The sequence below is a fragment of the Capsella rubella genome, unplaced genomic scaffold (assembly GCF_000375325.1).
Source record: "Capsella rubella cultivar Monte Gargano unplaced genomic scaffold, Caprub1_0 scaffold_5, whole genome shotgun sequence".
NCBI lineage: Eukaryota > Viridiplantae > Streptophyta > Magnoliopsida > Brassicales > Brassicaceae > Capsella > Capsella rubella.
The window spans coordinates 7,547,499-7,565,991 of NW_006238919.1; the positions used below are offsets into that span (position 1 = coordinate 7,547,499).

At 36.2% G+C, this 18,493-nt stretch overlaps 6 protein-coding genes across 7 annotated transcripts; 4 read left to right on the forward strand and 2 right to left on the reverse strand.

Annotated features, from left to right (window-relative positions):
• Window positions 1-521: 521 nt before the first annotated feature.
• LOC17886528 (pentatricopeptide repeat-containing protein At3g47530) lies at window positions 522-2,375 on the reverse strand. The gene has a single exon (XM_006292807.2). The coding sequence runs from the start codon at window positions 2,313-2,315 to the stop codon at window positions 546-548; it is 1,770 nt and encodes a 589-aa protein (XP_006292869.1). The 5' UTR covers window positions 2,316-2,375; the 3' UTR covers window positions 522-545.
• An 810-nt stretch (window positions 2,376-3,185) lies between these two features.
• On the forward strand, window positions 3,186-6,254 carry LOC17885497. Its single transcript, XM_006291540.2, has 8 exons — window positions 3,186-3,298; window positions 3,617-3,926; window positions 4,018-4,089; window positions 4,375-4,439; window positions 4,891-5,044; window positions 5,165-5,248; window positions 5,713-5,802; window positions 5,905-6,254. The coding sequence occupies exons 2-8, from the start codon at window positions 3,642-3,644 to the stop codon at window positions 6,028-6,030; spliced, it is 876 nt and encodes a 291-aa protein (XP_006291602.1). The 5' UTR covers window positions 3,186-3,298; window positions 3,617-3,641; the 3' UTR covers window positions 6,031-6,254.
• An 825-nt stretch (window positions 6,255-7,079) lies between these two features.
• On the forward strand, window positions 7,080-8,056 carry LOC17886902 (endochitinase At2g43590). Its single transcript, XM_006291778.2, has 2 exons — window positions 7,080-7,398; window positions 7,601-8,056. Exons 1-2 carry the CDS (start codon window positions 7,122-7,124, stop codon window positions 7,963-7,965), a joined length of 642 nt encoding a protein of 213 aa, XP_006291840.1. The 5' UTR covers window positions 7,080-7,121; the 3' UTR covers window positions 7,966-8,056.
• A 1,045-nt stretch (window positions 8,057-9,101) lies between these two features.
• Window positions 9,102-10,576, reverse strand: LOC17885372. 2 transcript variants are annotated; one of them, XM_006291631.2, is made up of 6 exons: window positions 10,363-10,571; window positions 10,086-10,168; window positions 9,868-9,989; window positions 9,635-9,793; window positions 9,450-9,543; window positions 9,102-9,371 (listed from the first exon to the last, which is right to left on the reverse strand). In XM_006291631.2, exons 1-6 carry the CDS (start codon window positions 10,495-10,497, stop codon window positions 9,182-9,184), a joined length of 783 nt encoding a protein of 260 aa, XP_006291693.1. In that variant the 5' UTR covers window positions 10,498-10,571; the 3' UTR covers window positions 9,102-9,181. The 2 variants fall into 2 exon arrangements, with proteins under 2 accessions (XP_006291693.1, XP_023638534.1); XM_023782766.1 differs by having other exon boundaries at window positions 9,868-10,168; window positions 10,363-10,576.
• Window positions 10,577-11,294: 718 nt separating this feature from the next.
• LOC17885575 (probable LRR receptor-like serine/threonine-protein kinase At3g47570) lies at window positions 11,295-14,619 on the forward strand. Its single transcript, XM_023781971.1, has 2 exons — window positions 11,295-13,977; window positions 14,073-14,619. Exons 1-2 carry the CDS (start codon window positions 11,307-11,309, stop codon window positions 14,420-14,422), a joined length of 3,021 nt encoding a protein of 1,006 aa, XP_023637739.1. The 5' UTR covers window positions 11,295-11,306; the 3' UTR covers window positions 14,423-14,619.
• A 545-nt stretch (window positions 14,620-15,164) lies between these two features.
• On the forward strand, window positions 15,165-18,346 carry LOC111830695 (probable LRR receptor-like serine/threonine-protein kinase At3g47570). Its single transcript, XM_023783304.1, has 2 exons — window positions 15,165-17,838; window positions 17,927-18,346. The coding sequence occupies exons 1-2, from the start codon at window positions 15,165-15,167 to the stop codon at window positions 18,274-18,276; spliced, it is 3,024 nt and encodes a 1,007-aa protein (XP_023639072.1). The 3' UTR covers window positions 18,277-18,346.
• The last annotated feature ends 147 nt before the right edge of the window (window positions 18,347-18,493 follow it).

The window sequence follows — 18,493 nt, forward strand, 5'->3', positions numbered from 1 at the left end:
TACAGATGCAATAAACAGATATATACTGTATATATTTCCACAATTTTAAGAGTTTGAACTTTCAATCATGGCACTGAAGCATGTACTTTATAAATCATCAGCAAAACCAAAAGTGTCATTACACAAGGAAAGGTCTTTAACAGATTATGTAATCCGGTTTCCTTTATCCGATTTACTTGATTTAATTTATCTTGGTTTACTTTACATGTGTTGTTATATACAAGCTAATAACCAAAATAAACCAAGATAAATTACATCAAGTAAACCGGATAAAAGAAACCGGATTACATAATCTGTTAGTCTCTAACGATTTATACACATCATATACAAATTTTTGTGACATTATTGCAATCAACATAACTTTTCTCACAAAATGATTAGAAGCAAATTATTGTGAGCTTTGTTTCATGTGAAAGATATGCTTCAACATTTTTCTTCTAATCATATTCCTTTTTTGGTTTCTTCCATCATTGTAGCATGGGATAAATAATGTATTAGCATGAAGATCCGAGACAAGACAGTACTGAAGCAAACCTTTTCAATCATCACCAAAAGTCATTACAAGAGCAAGAGCCGTTTTCAAAATGATGAAATCGGGAACGGTCTCTAACAATCACTACACGATCATAAACATCAGATACAAACTTTGCAAAATTATGGCAATCTACACAAGTTCTGAGATTCTTGGTCACTCTAATGGTTGTTCCTGGTGGAGTCACCAGGATCCCAAATGCTATAGCTAGCTTCTCGCTATGGTATGTCAACGCATGTCCCTTTTCTTCTTCTGAATCCAGATTGTGCAGTTCCGATGTGAATTCCACCACATAACCCGCAATCTTCAGCTGCTGATTGATTTCCGCCAGCTTTTTATAGATTTCTTCCATCCGCGGATGCGAAACATCGTCTACTATAAACTCATGAACGGTTCCTTGCAGCTCGATTGCGCTCCATCCTGGTTTGGTCTGGATTCTTTTCTCCTTCATCAACGAACGCAGTTCAGTCACTTTCTCCCATTTCCCAACCGAAGAGTAAGTGTTGAGTAACAGAACGTAATCTCCAGCTTCTTCGGCTTTGAGTTCGATTATATGAGAGATCACGCGTTCCCCAAGTTCAACATATCCATGGACTCTACAAGCCCCGAGCAGCGTACGCCAAATAGTGGAGTCTGGTTTCATCTCCATTGACTTTATGAGACTGTAGGCTTTATCTAGTTGACGAGCACGTCCCAAGAGGTCAACAATGCACCCATAGTGATGTAAATTTGGCTTTATCTTAAATTCACCGCTCCTCATTCTATCGAAAAACATCATTCCTTCATCAACCAACCTCGAATGGCTACACGCAGACAATAAACCCGTGAATGTCTGTTCCTCTGGAGAGATTCCAAACTTCAACATTTCGTTGAAAGCCTCAATAGCTTCTTTTCCAAACCCATTTATAGCTAAACCCGAGATCATAGCCGTCCACGAGACTACATTTCTTTCATCCATTCGATTAAAGACTTCGTAAGCCTTATCCATAGACCCGCAACGTGAGTACATCGAAACCAGAGTGTTGCTCAAATTCAAAGCATTGCCAAATCTGTTTTCATCGATAAAAGCATGAACTTGCTTACCAAAATCCAACGCGCCCAAGTTAGCGCAAGCTTGTAAAGCCAATAAGCATGTTACACCGTCAGGTTTTACACAATCATCGACCTCGTTCTTCATCTTATCAAACAAAACAAGAACATCTCGGGTACGTTTGTTCCGTAGATAACACGAAACCAACACGTTCCAAGAAACGATATCTCTCTGAGGAATTTCGTCGAACACTTTACATGCATCATTGCTGTTTTCACAAGCTGAGTAAAGATCCATCAATGTCGTCAGGAGAAGACTATCCGAGAGAAACCCATCACTGTAAATCTTGCCGTGAATCTGCAAACCACCGAGTAAGTCACCGGACTTGATGCAACACTTGAGAGCAAAAGAAGACGAGAGTGGGTTAGGAGGAAGAGAGCTGTTTCGTCTGAGAGCTCTGAACAAGCGGAAACCTTCGATTGGATTTTTGCTGAGAGAGAAAGCTCTGATCATGGTGTTGGAATGAGAGAGAGTTGGGTTCGATCTCTGGGAGAAGACTCGGCATGAGTAATTGATGTCCCGAGGAATGAGGGAGAGAGAGAGACGAGAGAGGAAATGGTGGAAAACGTCTGAGTTTCTGATTAGGGAAGTGCGGAGTAAGACGGCGTGAATCTGCCGGAGATGGAGTTTTCCGGTGGAAGATACGATCAGAGAGATAAGGTGATCGTCGCTGCTGCTTATAGACTTCAACATAGTTTTCTTCCGGTTCCGGTTCTAGATGAACCGGATCAGAAGCTAAACCAACGTACTCCTTTTGCTTTCGCCATTTCTAATATCTGAAGCTTTTGTTTTTCGATGTTTCAGGGTTTAAGCATTTGAATCAACAGTGTGTAGAGAAACTGTTAAACCGACTTTAAAATTTACATAAGTTCGGTATTCTTCAAACCGACCTGGTTATCTCAATCATTACAAACCAGTAGATACGGTTTCCTTCTAGATTCTGAAATTTATTAACAAATAGTCAAAAAGTCAAAAGTCAAACTAATTAGAAACGTCTAGAAGAATTTTCAACTTATGAAATAAATGTATTTTTCAGCTTGGTCCATTTCGCCTACCCTAATGAAAAAAAGAAGCAAACAATGTATTTTGTTTTATGTCACATAAATGTATTTTTCAACCGATGTAAATAAAAAAAATATATTATTTTTCAGCCGACAAAAAGAAAAAAAAAATTCAACCAAAGTTTGTTTAGTTACTATATGGACCCATTAATTAATCTCTGTATCTGATTTGGGTGGAAAATATTTATTAGCATTATAAACTCTTTCATTAATATTCAAGACTCAAATGTTTAAAACATTTAAACTGTTGACCAATAAAATAAATGAAAACATTTAAATCTCTTAACCAAAAAACTTCCGGTTAAAATTTATTAGAGGAACACGCTTTCTCAACTAGCCGTTTAACGGACGTTATCTTTACCAAGTTCCAAATCTCCGGTTCGTACATAACCGAACCTTTACATTGTTTCTAGATATTTATATAAAAAAACGCGCTCCCAAAATAATATTAATAGAATTGAATTATATAATGTTTATCTGATTATTCAGACCGAACACGAAGAGACAAAAACAAACACAAATTGTGTAAGAGCTTCATTTGAGCTTAAAAAGGTTCCAGATTGCGAAAAATCTATAAAAAAATAATTCAGCTTCGTATTCAAGAATAATTTACAGGTAATGTTGATTATTACTCTTCTATGGTTATAATGATTCAATTTTGATTTTCATTTGTAGAATATTAGGGTTTGATTCTGGAGATCAAATCGTATCTATTGAATTTGGGGCTTTTTCGATTTGGGTTTGTTTAGTACTTGTGAAATTCTTAATCTTTTGAAATTATCAAAACCTTTTTTACTCGCATTTCTAGAAAAAAGTTTTATTTTTTCGGGGATTTTTCGCTTGTGACTTGAGATTATATAGGAGTGTAATGGTCATATGTTCTTAGGTTTAAAATGTACTTTGGAATTTGATTTAGCTTCTTCTTGGTTACAGATATCATTTGGTGCTAAGTTAAAAGATGGCTGATCATTTGAGTTTATGTACCGACCGTCTTATAACAATTGAGAGCTTGAACTCAGAGAAAGATTCTGAGTCTTCAGATTCTTCTGGAGAAAGTTCTTCCCGGCCTCAAGGCACAGACTTGGCTTCTTCATCTGTGGATGAAGCTGAGGAACCGAGGGAGTACTACGCTGTTTCTGAAGAGGAAGAGCCACTTCTCCAATCTGTGGAGTGCCGTATTTGTCAGGAGGAAGATACAACTAAGAACCTTGAGGCTCCTTGTGCTTGTAATGGTAGTTTGAAGGTAAGTTTATTCAAATCTTGTGAAATTTTTAATTGGATCTCATTGTTGTTTGTTTTGAGAACTTTTTAAAAATGAGTTTTGATTTACGCAGTATGCCCACCGCAAGTGTGTTCAGCGTTGGTGTAATGAGAAAGGCGACATAACCTGTGAAATATGCCACCAGGTAAACTCATCACTTTCTCAGACTCTGATGCTAAATCTTGTATCTTTATGTCAATTTACCTATCTAAGTTCATAGCACTTATGCAACAAATGCAACTTTGGATGATGAAATGTATCAACAGTTATTGCTGCTTAAATGTATACGGCATTCATATCTGTAATATTACTTCTTAGGATTTTTCTATGTTAGTTTAGAATGGTTCATCTTGTTATTGCTGCTCAAGTGTTTTTTTAGTTACAACTCCTAAAAAGTTCTTTTTTTTTTTTACCCCTGATGATTTATCAGCCTTATCAACCTGGATACACAGCACCTCCACCACCTCCTCCTGATGAAACGATAATTCACATTGGGTAAGTTTTCCGAATCTTTGTTTCTTGCCGCTTTTGCAGACTTGAACAGCGAATTCATATTCCTATAGTAATTACTTTGTCTATTTAAAAAGTTATGCCTTGTTGAATTGTTCAGCAAGTGTTCCTCATCCGTTTTCTTAAGTCTAATATACATTATACATTCAGTGTTATATCTTACTTTGGCATGTTATGGTTCTGGTAGGGTATAGAGAATTCAAGATGTACTCTCGTCCGTAAGATATCGATAACTAACATTATCAATGCATTTAAGTTTCAGAAAGGTGGTAACATCAGGAGTAGGATAAAACTTTTGAAATGTTTCCATATTCATATATATTTCCTTCAGCCATTATGACTCTCTTAATCTTTGCATTTATCTGGTATTTATCTCTTTTATTCTGTAGCCCCATTATTCTTGACTTGTTTGTTTTATTGAAAATGCATTGTACAGTGACGATTGGGAGAACGGAGTTCCATTAGACTTGACTGACCCGCGCATTCTGGCAATGGCTGCAGCAGAACGCCATTTCTTGGAAGCTGACTATGACGAGTATTCTGAGTCTAACTCAAGCGGAGCTGCCTTTTGTCGCTCTGCTGCTCTAATCGTAAGCTTGCAGTTCTTTTTTAAATCTTGTTGAGAATATGATTTCTTATCATGTGAATTGAATGTACTGTCAACTGTAAACTCAATACTAAATGGCTGCATTTTACTTCTGTGATGGCAGCTAATGGCACTTTTACTGTTACGAGATGCGCTGAATCTCACTACTAACTCAGATGACGAGGACGATCCAACTGCCTTCTTCTCTGTATGTACATCTTTCCTTACCTTCCCTACGTCTTTAAACCATCTCTGTGATACACGATATCTCATCAAGTATCATCTATATGGTTGAGAAGCTTCTTAATCGTTCTTTTAAGTATTTCCTTTTTATGCTAAACTAAGAGATTTAGATAGTTTACTTATTTCACAATGCTTAAGTTGGTTTGTAAGAGTCTATATAAGACTCTCAAAATCATCAATAAGAATTAACTTCCAACAATTAACCTAATTCTCTAAGAGAGGCTTGGATTAGAGGGAAGCTTGCTTTCAATCTTCTTGTTCTATAAGCTTAGGTTATTTCTCTAATCTAGTCATTACGGAGAAAGTAGAGGGTCCACTAACAAGAGCAAAAGCAAGAGCTTTGGCTCATAACACTCTGAATACACTTCTTTAAGTTTCTTGGTGATTTTGATTGGTTCTTTCTTTGCTTCTGCTCTCTGGTTTTAACAGCTTTTCCTACTTCGTGCCGCCGGCTTCCTCCTCCCATGTTACATAATGGCATGGGCCATTGGTATACTACAACGTCGGAGACAAAGACAGGTGTGAACATGAAAAAACTCACTATATCAAACCCTGTTAACTTGTAAAATGCTCAATCTAACAGACATCACAATGGACCAATTTTGTTTTCCATGATATCAGGAAGCAGCGGCTCTTGCTGCCGCGGAAGTTACTTTCATGATTCACGGAGGGGTTCCCCAACGCAGGGGACTGCACTTTGCTGTAGCGCCAGAGCCACCTATAGCCAACGTCCCAACACCCGTTTGATCCTTCCTGGTTAGGAATCTTCGGTAAGGCGATTAGATAAAACCTTGAACTTGGTTGTAAGAACTTCACCTACTTATGCTTCTTCATATGTTATTATCTTCCTCGTATGTTTCTGTTCTCTGAATCTGTTAAATGTATATTTCGGCTCTCAAATATTTACAAAGAGCTCTCCCAGCACTCTGTACAGGACCATCTATCATTATTATTATTATGTATTATGAATTTATGACTATCATAAAAATACATGTCCAATTCAATTTAAAATTTGGTCAGATGATTTGTTATTGCTAGATTATCTAAGAACAAGTTTCTTTACAAATGCTTAAGAAACTTATTCTAGCGAAAATCTATTCATAAAAGAAGAAACAGAAGGTAAACCATGTGATTTTGTGATGAGGTTTACGTACGAAACAAGCATATGCTTATGAAAAAAAAAATTAAAAATAATAATAAAATAAAATTCTTTGCAATCTCATACTGACAAAATATGTTATTTCAAAATCAATATGTTATTCTAATTTTTCTTTCAAATTTAATAAAAAAGAAGTTTGGAAATTTCTCACTAGGTAACCTGTTGATTTTTTCAGTCAACTATGTGACTATTTAGTCTACGCACCGAAATTTCCAGCCGCTGCTTCGCTTTTGTTTTTGTTTTTTTTTTTTTTTTTTTTTTTATATCAATTTGTATCAAAATTTGCTAACTAAAGATAATTTTAATAGTAACATTCAACGTGGCCATTTAAAAACTTTAGTTTTCCATCCCACTAACCCGCAAATTCAAAGTGCTTTAACGTTTTGCCACCATTGGAAATTTCTCTCCATTCACAATTTCATTATTCTTCTTCTTTTTTTCTCACTTTATTATTTTTTAAAGTTGATAAAAACAATGTACTGAACGGGGGGCAGCAAAGTTGTTTGGGATATATATAAAATATAAATAAGCATTATTGTAAAGAAAAAACATTTCTTTATATCCCACGACCCATCAATAGATATCCCAAGAAACAAATGACCAAACTAACCAACAACTCTCCCATATATATATGTACAACACAACTTCGTCCTTCTCATCAACGAACAAGAACCAAAACATGGCTTTCACTAAAATCTCCTTAGTCCTTTTCCTATGCATCTTAGGTCCTTGTAGAGGTGATGGAAACCCAAGAGACGGTGGCTCGGTCAGTACCATTGTGACACAAGGTTTCTTTAACAATATCATCAACCAAGCTGGTAATGGTTGTGCAGGAAGAAGATTCTACACTCGCAACTCTTTCATCGACGCTGCTACTACTTTCCCCAACTTTGCTAATTCCGTTACTAAACGTGAAATTGCTACCATGTTTGCTCATGTCACTCACGAGACCGGACGTAAGAATCTTTTCTTTCTTTACGTTTTTAATATATTATTTTTTTTCTTTGTAAAAATGAGTAAATTATTCTCAAAACCTATGGGTTGGGATGTTGCATTATTTGAGATAAAGCAATGGTGATGATAATGTTATTAATTGAGCTGATTATAAATACAATTTTTGTTTTTTTTTCATGTGACATATCTATGTATGTCGTATAGACTTGTGCTACATAGAAGAATCAAAGAAAAGGTCACGAGACAGGTGTGACGAGAACGTAGAGCAAAGACCATGTCCATTGCCGAGGAAAGGTAACTCCGGTCGTGGTCAGAGTCTCAGTCTCGACCTTCTACACCAGCCTGAGCTTGTGGGTAGCAACCTATCTGTAGCTTTAAGGAAGGGCTTGTCGTTTTGGATTAAGAGCGTAAGGCCTGTACTGAACCAAGGATTTGGAGCCACTATAAAAGCCATCAACGGAATTGAATGTAACGGTGGGGATTCAGGTGCGGTCCAGGCAAGGATTGGTTACTATAGAGACTATTGTAGACAGCTTGGTGTGGATCCTGGTCCTAACCTTAGTTGCTAAAACTTTCTTCAAGGCAATATCGCATACACGTAAAGTGGCACGTGTAGTTCTGTTTTTGCATCAAGTTGATTTTCTCTTGGTTAAGGTTAAATAAGGTGCTTAAGCTAAATATAATGGGGAAAATTAGCATTATAGTACATTTTCAAAACTTAATTTGTGATATAGTACATTTACTATTCAAAATTGGATAAATAGACAATGGGTGCACTATGTGAGATAGAGAATGTATGAGATAGATGAGAAAGTGGGGTATAGTGTAGTGGTGGTAAATTATAAAAGGGTAGATGTACAAAAGGCATCTGTACAATTCATTTGTACATATAATATGTGTACAGTTTGATCTGTACAATTGTATTTGTACATATATATCATATTGTACAAATACATGTATAATACAATATAATAGTCAATATACATACAATTATATCTATACATATATCATTGTATATAGTTTTTATACATACATTTTTCTGTACATATAATAAATATACAGTTTGATCTGTACAATTGTATTTGTACTTATATGCTATTGTACAAATACGTGTACAATCGTTTACGACTTGTATACTAATATTTGTACACTTATTAAGTTGTACAGATGTACATATGTACACGTTTTAAGTTGTACGAATTAGATCTGTACACTTAGTAAATTGTACATATCTAAAATTAATGAAAATTATTTGTTATTATCAAATAAAATCTTCAAACAAAATGCATATCATATAATAGAGAAAAAAACATAGATTTTTATATATTTGAAACTTGTAAAAAAAAAAATTTCATTGACTAGTATTTTAGTTTTTAGATTGAAGGGAGAATGTAATTAAAAAGAAAAAAGAAAAAAAAATAAATACTAATTAAAAATCTGAGAGGAAAAAAAAATATAATTTAATTATATATTAATGGCATTGTTGTAAATAAGATGTTTTGGTGAGGATTGACAAGGCAAAGAAATAAAATAGCATAGTAAAAATGTGGATTTTGCTAATTGTAAATAGTAATTGTACTATTTCTACAATTATGTTTCAAAAACTGTCTATTTCTCCAATTATTCCAATATAATGTTTCTTCTATTTTACTCGGATAATCTAGTGGCAACATTTTTTGTATGTATATCAGAAACTCAATGACTCTTATGTAGAATATGTTATGCAACTTGCTGCCATAAAAGCATGTATCAAGAAAATTTAACAAAGAAACAAAAGAGCTAGTACTAGTTGTTGTTTACAATGACTGTCTTTATGAACTCCATAACTGTTGAAACCAATTGACTTTGATATTTGGTATAACAATGATCAGCTCCTTCCACAATTTCTAGCTTGTGGTTTGGTATGATCTTAGCAAACTCCTTGGCATCTTCCACGGGTACTGTCTCGTCATCAGATCCATGAACCGTCATGACCCTGCCATTACATCAATCCTGGCTTGTTTATATATATCAAGTAAACATGAGTTCAAGAACTTAACTTAACTACTCTCACCTGCATTCTGTTTCAATCTTGAGGCAAGCTTCATGCATATCAGTGTTTAACCGGTCCATCAAACTCTCTTCGGTAACACGGTACCCAGAATCACCTAGTAACAAACCAGTACATTGATAGAAACATGAGAGAGTTATGATCTTATACAGTGCATGATATGAAAACCAAAGAGCTGATAACAGTACCATCTTTAACATCGATGTATCCTTGTTTCTTAATTCTTTCGAGGAAACCTTCCCCAAGACGCTCTTCTATGCCTTTCTTCAGATCATAACGTCCCGAGAGATTAATTACATTGGGGATATTGTGATACTTGGAGGCATAGAGAAGGACAACATCACCTCCTATGCAACTATAAGTTAAAGTGGAGAGTATATATATATGTTGCAATGTCACTTATCTAACAGTACTAGTTTACCTTTACTGTGTCCGAGAATTATAGTAACCACACGGTTTATGTTAGAGAAGTATTGGATAACAGAATGTAGATCATCAGCTTCATAATTGTAGTTACCATAATAGAAACTTCCTTCACTCTCTCTTGCAACAATGAAAGCACCACAACCCCAAAAATCAAAACATATACACCAAATTATACAAATCAATGAGAATTCAAGAAAGAGAAAAAATATATACCCATTCCCTGAGAAATCAAAACGGAATGCACTAATCCCTTCTTTCTCTATAGCAACAGCCACATTTTTCATGATTTCGAAGTTCTGCTTAACATTCATATGCCAAAGTGAAGACAAGTTAATTCATATGATATGTATTATGTATATTATACCATATTCTTGAAACCTTATAAGTTTTAGTATTAACCAAGACAAGCAGCTGGAAGAGTCTTTAGCTTCAAGATATATGAAGTTTGCTGTGAAAAAATCATATTGGATCAGCTAGCACACACACTAACCTTGTTAGATCTAAAGCCATGACACAAGACAACAATTTCTATAGAACCAGTTTCATGAAGCAGACCAACCAGCTTCTCATTGTGGCTATTTGGAATCACAATCCTCTGCTCTTGAATCCCCTGAGACGAATCCATTCTCAAGTGTTTTTTTTTGCTTTGTTGCACAAGATTTGATTGAGCTTAGTGGTTTAAGGCGAGCGTTATGAAATCAAAGATAATGTGGGACAAGGGGAAATTTTGTAAAAATATCTCTCAATTGATCATATTTTGGATTTTATCTATATAATTTCTAATTTATTTTTCATTGTAAATACAATTATTAACCAATTAAATAAAGATATCATTAGTCTTTAACTCTGTAATGTATATTATTAAATTGTTTGCTAAAGAAAAACAGTTATATCACTCAATACTTTTTTTTTCTTGTGTGTGGGTCGGTTACATTATCATCCAAATACTTTTAAATTCACTTTACGAACGTATAAAACTTCTAAAAAAATTTACCTACTAAACCTAATATTTAGTAAAACTAAATAAATAAATTGGTTAACATTTACATAATCCCCTGTTACATGTTAATACTTAATATTATATGAAACATAGTTTATATGCTAGTAGCTACAAAAGTACAAATTATAAAAGAAAGAAAAAATGTCATTTCTATAGAAAATGTATAAAGATGATTCAGCCACCGCATGATGTTCTGTAGACGTCGGTGGACTACTACCTTCTTTGATTTTTATTGTCGTTTTTGGCGGTAGACCACTACTTGACTAAACATTTTTGAAAAGTGTGGCATTTTATTTTATTATCCCTATTTTTGCTTCAAGTTGCATTATTTTATAACCAAAAGCTAAAGGCATTTTGCAATTGCTTCGTCTATGTATTCACTTTCCTACAAAATATGACAAACACCAAAAAAAAAAAAAAGTTCACCAACAAAAATGAGAAGCATGAGAGTGATTTTTTTACTTGCTTTCAACGCTCTCATGCTACTTAGTGCACATGGTTTTACCGATGAAACTGATAGGCACGCGTTGCTTGAATTCAAGTCTCAAGTTTCTAAAGGCAAGAGAGATGTCTTGTCCTCATGGAATCACTCTATCCCTCTCTGTAACTGGAAGGGGGTTACATGTAGCCGTAAAGACAAAAGAGTTACTCATCTTGAACTCGGAAGATTGCAATTAGGAGGAGTGATATCACCATCTATTGGTAATCTTTCGTTTCTTGTATCACTTGATCTTTATGAAAACTTTTTTGGTGGTACTATTCCTCAAGAGGTGGGAAACTTGTTTAGACTTGAATACTTGGATATGGGGGTAAATCTTCTGAGGGGACCTATTCCAAGTGGTCTATACAATTGTTCTAAGTTGTTGCACCTTCGTTTAGATTCAAATCATCTTGGAAATGGTGTTCCTTCAGAGCTAGGGTCGTTGAAGAATCTTGTTCAGTTAAATCTTTATGGTAACAATATGAGAGGAAAGATCCCTCCATCACTAGGAAACTTGACATCTTTACAACAACTTGCATTGTCACATAACAATCTTGAAGGAGAAATTCCTAGTGATGTAGCTAAATTGACTCAAATATGGAGTCTTCAGTTAGTAGCAAACAACTTCTCAGGTGCTTTTCCTCCAGCTCTCTACAACTTGTCCTCACTTAAACTTTTAGGCATTGGTTTTAATCATTTCTCCGGCCGCCTCAGACCTGACTTTGGTGTTCTGCTACCAAATCTTCTATCGTTTAATATGGGAGGGAATTATTTCACAGGATCCATTCCAAAAACACTTTCTAATATCTCTACTCTTGAAAGATTGGGAATGAATGAGAACAATTTGACAGGAAGTATTCCTACCTTTGGGAAAATTCCGAATTTGCAAATGTTATTTCTTCATACCAATTCTTTAGGAAGTGGTTCTTCCCAAGATCTTGAATTCCTCAGTTCTTTGACAAACTGCACCAAACTAGAGACCTTAGGGATTGGCCGAAATAGGCTTGGAGGTGAATTGCCTATTTCTATCACCAACCTATCCTCAAAACTCATAACTCTAGACCTTGGAGGAACCCTCATTTCCGGAAGAATCCCTCATGACATTGGAAATCTCATAAACTTACAAAAACTTATATTGGATCAAAACATGTTGACTGGACCAGTCCCAACCTCTCTTAGGAAACTTTTAAACTTGAGGTATTTAAGTCTATTTTCAAATAGATTATCAGGAGAGATACCCGCCTTTTTAGGCAACATCACTATGTTAGAAACACTAGATTTGTCCAACAATGGTTTTGAAGGTATTGTTCCCGCGAGTCTCGGGAACTGTAGTCACCTACTAGAGCTATGGATTGGGGATAATAAGTTGAATGGGACTATACCTCTAGAAATTATGAAAATTCGCCAACTTCTTCACCTAGACATGTCAGGAAACTCTTTGGTCGGCTCTCTGCCACAAGATATTGGACAGCTACAAAATCTTGCTACACTATCACTCGGGAATAATAAATTATCAGGAAAACTTCCAGAGACTTTGGGAAAATGTCTCACATTGGAAAACCTTTATCTGGAAAGAAATTTGTTTGATGGAGATATTCCAGATATAAAAGGGTTGGTTGGTGTTAAAGAAGTTGATTTGTCGAACAATGATCTCTCTGGAAGTATACCTGACTATCTTGCAAATTTTATCAAGTTGGAGTATCTCAATCTTTCTTTTAACAATTTTGAGGGGAAGATACCAAAAGAAGGAATATTTCAGAATACTACTATAGTTTCCATATTTGGAAACAGTGATCTATGTGGAGGCATTAGGGGATTTAAACTAAAGCCATGCCTCCCGCAAGCACTACCAGCGAAGACGAAGCGTTTCTCTCGTTTAAAGAAAACTGTAGTTGGTGTTAGCGTAGGCATAACTATGCTTTTGCTGCTGTGCATAGCTTTGATTTGGTTTAAGAAAAGAAAGAAGACTAAACAGACCAATGATCCAACTCCTTCTAGTTTGGAAGTCTTTCATGAGAAGATAAGTTATGGAGATCTCCAAAATGCGACAAATGGCTTCTCTTCGAACAATATGATCGGTTCGGGCAGTTTTGGTACTGTGTTTAAGGCATTGCTCCCAACAGAGAAAAAGGTTGTTGCAGTGAAAGTTTTGAACTTGCAGAGACGTGGAGCGATGAAGAGCTTTATAGCAGAATGTGAATCTTTAAAGGACATAAGGCATCGTAATCTTGTGAAACTATTGACAGCTTGTGCTAGTATTGATTTCCAAGGAAACGAATTCAGAGCTCTCATATATGAGTTCATGCCTAATGGAAGCTTGGATAAGTGGCTGCATCCAGAGGAAGTGGAAGAGATTCATAGACCTTCAAGAACCTTAACACTTCTTGAAAGGCTCAACATTGCCATAGACGTGGCTTCTGTTTTGGAGTATCTTCATGTTCATTGTCACGAGCGTATAGCTCATTGCGATCTTAAGCCAAGTAATGTTCTTTTAGACGATGATCTAACCGCCCATGTTAGTGACTTTGGTCTGGCTCGTCTTCTACTCAAATTCAACGAGGACTCCTTTCTCAACCAACTAAGCTCAGCTGGCGTTAGAGGAACTATAGGCTATGCCGCACCAGGTATACTATTAATTAACACATCTTGTAAAATTAGTATATCCATTATTTTATCATTTTAGTCTTGTTAACGTTTTTTTTTGTGAAATATGGTGCAGAATACGGAATGGGAGGACAACCATCAATTAATGGAGATGTGTATAGCTTTGGGGTTCTCCTTTTGGAAATGTTCACCGGAAAAAGACCAACCAATGAGTTATTTGGGGGAAACAGTACCTTACACAGCTACACCAAGTCGGCGTTGCCGGAAAGAGTATTAGAAATTGCAGATGAATCGATTCTTCACATTGGTCTCAGAGTAGGTTTCCCGATTGCTGAGTGCTTGACACTTGTATTGGAGATGGGGCTTAAGTGTTGTGAGGAATCTCCGACGAACCGTTTGGCAACGAGTGAAGCTGCAAAGGAGTTGATCTCAATCAGAGAGAGGTTTTTTAAAACCAAACGTTGAAGTGTTTATTGCTTATCTCTACAAACTTCGTAACTTTACACACTTAAAAGGTTTTAGCTGAGGCCTGTAAGACATCATTTTGTAGTTTCGTAAGCTGTGGTTTGTTTTTATCCTCTGTTTATGCTCTGTTTTGTGTTCAGACAAGATTGAATACTTGTGTATTTACCAGGCTAATGATAAAAATGACGTTGAACATAGATCACCGTTTTTGTTAACACATAATTCGTTACACACCGTGTATGTACCCTATATATTATCCAAATACTTAAACCATGATGTGAATATGTGATGAGGTTTACGTGCAAAACAATACCAATTTCTTATGAAAAAAAAAAAATTGTAAAAAGTATTTCTTACAACGTATAAAGTTTTTTAACTTTACCAATCAAACATTTTAATCTAGTAAATGGGTAAATTAGTCAACTGTAATTGAAAGTAAACGTCAACGTTGACGCCAAATAAAGAAGAACTTTGATTTGCTTTTTGTTTTCTTCTCTGAAATTATTACGATGTTGTCGGAACTAAACTATATTGGCACGAGAGCTGTCGTCAATTGGTTAATCACTTGACTTGGATGGCAAGAGTCTAAACCTCAAGAATTCTATGTACTGACACAGACAACTTATTATCACCATACAGTAACATGCAATTGTTCGTCCCTTTATACTCAGTTTGCTACGAAATTTAAGAAGCACAAAACAAAACTCTTACCCAAAAGACAAAAAACGAACTCTTAAGAAACATGAAACTGTTTCTTTCACTTGCTTTCGGTACTCTCATGTTACTTGAAGCTTATCGTCTAACTGACGAAACTGATAGGCAAGCGTTGTTGGAGTTCAAGTCTCAAGTTTCTCAAGGCAAGAAAGATGTGTTGTCCTCATGGAATAACTCGTTCCCTCTCTGTAGTTGGAAAGGGGTTAGATGCGGTCACAAGCACAAGAGAGTCACTCTTTTGGACCTCAACGGGTTGCAGTTAGGTGGGGTAATATCACCATCTATTGGTAATCTTTCTTTTCTCATATCACTTAAACTCTCTGATAACTCTTTTGGTGGTACCATCCCTCAAGAAGTTAGGAACTTGTTTAGGCTTAAACACTTGAATATGAGCTATAATTTTCTCGGAGGTGGGATTCCGGTCGGTCTTTTTAATTGCTCTAGATTGGTAGAGCTTTCTTTGTTTTCAAATCATCTTGGAGAAGGTGTTCCTTCAGAAATAGGGTCGTTGAGGAAGCTTGTTCTATTAGATCTTGGTCAGAACAACCTGAAAGGGAAGCTTCCTGCATCTTTAGGAAACTTGACCTCACTCATGGAAGTTAGCTTTACTGATAACAGTATAGAAGGGGAAGTTCCAGATGATATAGCTAGATTGACTCAGATGGAGGCTCTTCAGTTATCATCTAACAAATTCTCAGGCTCTTTTCCTCCCTCCATCTACAATTTGTCCTCATTGGTGTTTTTAAACATCTTTAGAAGCGGGTTCTCGGGTAGCCTAAAGCCTGATCTTGGTCATCTGCTGGCAAACCTTGAAGAGTTAACAATGGGAAGGAATTATTTCATAGGAGCCGTTCCGACAACACTTTCCAATATTTCTAGTCTTCAAACTTTGGGAATGGAGTATAACTTTCTAACAGGAAGTATTTCTCCAAGCTTTGGAAAAGTAACAAGTTTGCAACATCTGTCTTTTCTTGGTAATGATTTGGGTAGTCGCTCTGTTGGAGATCTTGATTTTTTTGGTGCTTTGACTAACTGCACCCAGCTCCAAGAGATAGATGTTGGTGATAACAAGCTTGGTGGTGACTTGCCTCCTTCAATTGCCAATTTGTCTACCAACTTGGTCTATCTAAGCATTCAAAAAAATCTCATCACTGGAAACATTCCCCATGACATTGGCAATCTCATAAGCCTACAAAGCCTTGGATTACATGAAAATCGGTTAACAGGTCCACTCCCAACCTCTATTGGTAAGCTTTTACAACTAGAGGGATTAAATCTCAATTCAAATAGAATATCAGGGGAGATACCAACTTCTCTAGGAAACATCACTCGATTAGACTTACTTTACTTGTTCAACAATAGTTTTGAAGGAGTAGTTCCGTCGAGTCTCAGTAAGTGTACCAACCTGAGAGTGTTGTGGCTAGGGTCTAATAAGTTGAATGGGAGTATACCTCGAGGAATAATGAAAATTCAGCGTCTTGTTCGCCTAGACATGTCGAATAATTACTTAATCGGTTCTCTGCCTGAAGATATTGGACAACTACAAAATCTTGTTACACTTTCACTTGGCGGTAATAAATTATCAGGGAAACTTCCAAAGACCTTGGGAAACTGTCTCACTATGGAAAATCTTTATCTGGAAAGAAATTTGTTTGATGGAGATATTCCAAATATGAAAAGGTTGGTTGGTGTTAAAAGAGTTGATTTGTCAAACAATCATCTCTCTGGAAGTATACATAGATACTTTGCAAGCTTTCCCTTGTTGGAGTATCTTAATCTCTCTGTTAACAAATTCGAAGGGACGGTGCCGATGGAAGGAAAATTTCTCAACTCTTCTATCGTTTTGGTATTTGGAAATCAAAAGCTTTGCGGAGGCATTAAGGAACTGAAGCTAAAGCCATGCCTCTCACAACAACTACTAGTGGAGAAAAAAGATTCCTCTCATTTCAAGAAAGTTGCATTTGGAGTAGGCGTTGGCATAGCTTTGCTTTTGCTCTTGTTCATAGCTTTAGCTTCTAGACGTTGGTTTAGAAAAAGAAAGAAGAACCAGCGGACCAATAATGCAGCTCCTTCCACATTGGAGATTTTCCATGAGAAGATAAGTTATGGAGATCTCCGAAATGCGACAGATGGTTTCTCTTCGAGCAATATTATCGGGTCAGGCAGTTTTGGTACTGTGTTTAAAGCATTGCTCCCGACAGAGAAAAAGGTTGTTGCAGTGAAAGTTCTGAACATGCAAAGACGTGGAGCGATGAAGAGCTTTACCGCAGAATGTGAATCTTTGAAGGACATAAGACATCGTAATCTTGTGAAACTATTGACAGCTTGTGCTAGTATTGATTTCCAAGGAAACGAATTCAGAGCTCTCATATATGAGTTCATGCCTAATGGAAGCTTGGATAAGTGGCTACACCCAGAGGAAGTCGAAGAGATCCATAGGCCCTCAAGAACCTTGACACTTCTTGAAAGGCTTAACATTGCCATAGACGTGGCTTCAGTGTTGGACTATCTTCATGTTCATTGTCATGAGCCTATAGCTCATTGCGATATTAAGCCAAGCAACATCCTTTTAGATGATGATTTAACTGGTCATATTAGTGACTTTGGTCTAGCTCGCCTCTTCCTCAAGTTTGATAAAGACTCCTTCCTCAATCAACTAAGCTCAGCTGGAGTCAGAGGAACCATCGGATATGCCGCTCCAGGTAAAAATAATCACACTTGTAATATTCAATGTACAAATTCAGTATATTTTCTTTTCATTTTCTTGTTGTTCTGTGAATTATCTTGTAGAATATGGAATGGGAGGACATCCATCAACATATGGTGACATATATAGCTTTGGGATTCTCCTTTTGGAAATGTTCACTGGAAAACGACCAACCAATGAGTTATTTGGGGGAAACTTTACCCTTAACAGCTACACCAAGTCGGCATTGCCAGAAAGAGTATTGGACATTTCAGACAAATCGATTCTTCATAGTGGTCTCAGAGTTGGCTTCCGTATTGCTGAGTGCTTGACACTGCTTTTGGAGGTGGGACTTAGGTGTTGTGAAGAATCTCCGGCGAACAGGTTGGCAACGAGTGAAGCTGCAAAGAATCTGATCTCAATCAGAGAGAGGTTCTTTAAAGCTAGAAGTTGAAGTGTCTATGGTTTTGTCTATAATATCATCTTTCATAATTTGCAGTCTATCTGTTAAACATATTAATGCTTGCAGAATATTGTTAATGAATGCTTGTATTATTTGCAGACAGTATAAGAATGTTTCATAATAACTTAGTAATCTTTAACGTTCCCAATTTTATTAGAGAATAAGACTTCTGATTCGTTCTTTCTTTTGCCATTGTGATCAGTCAAGA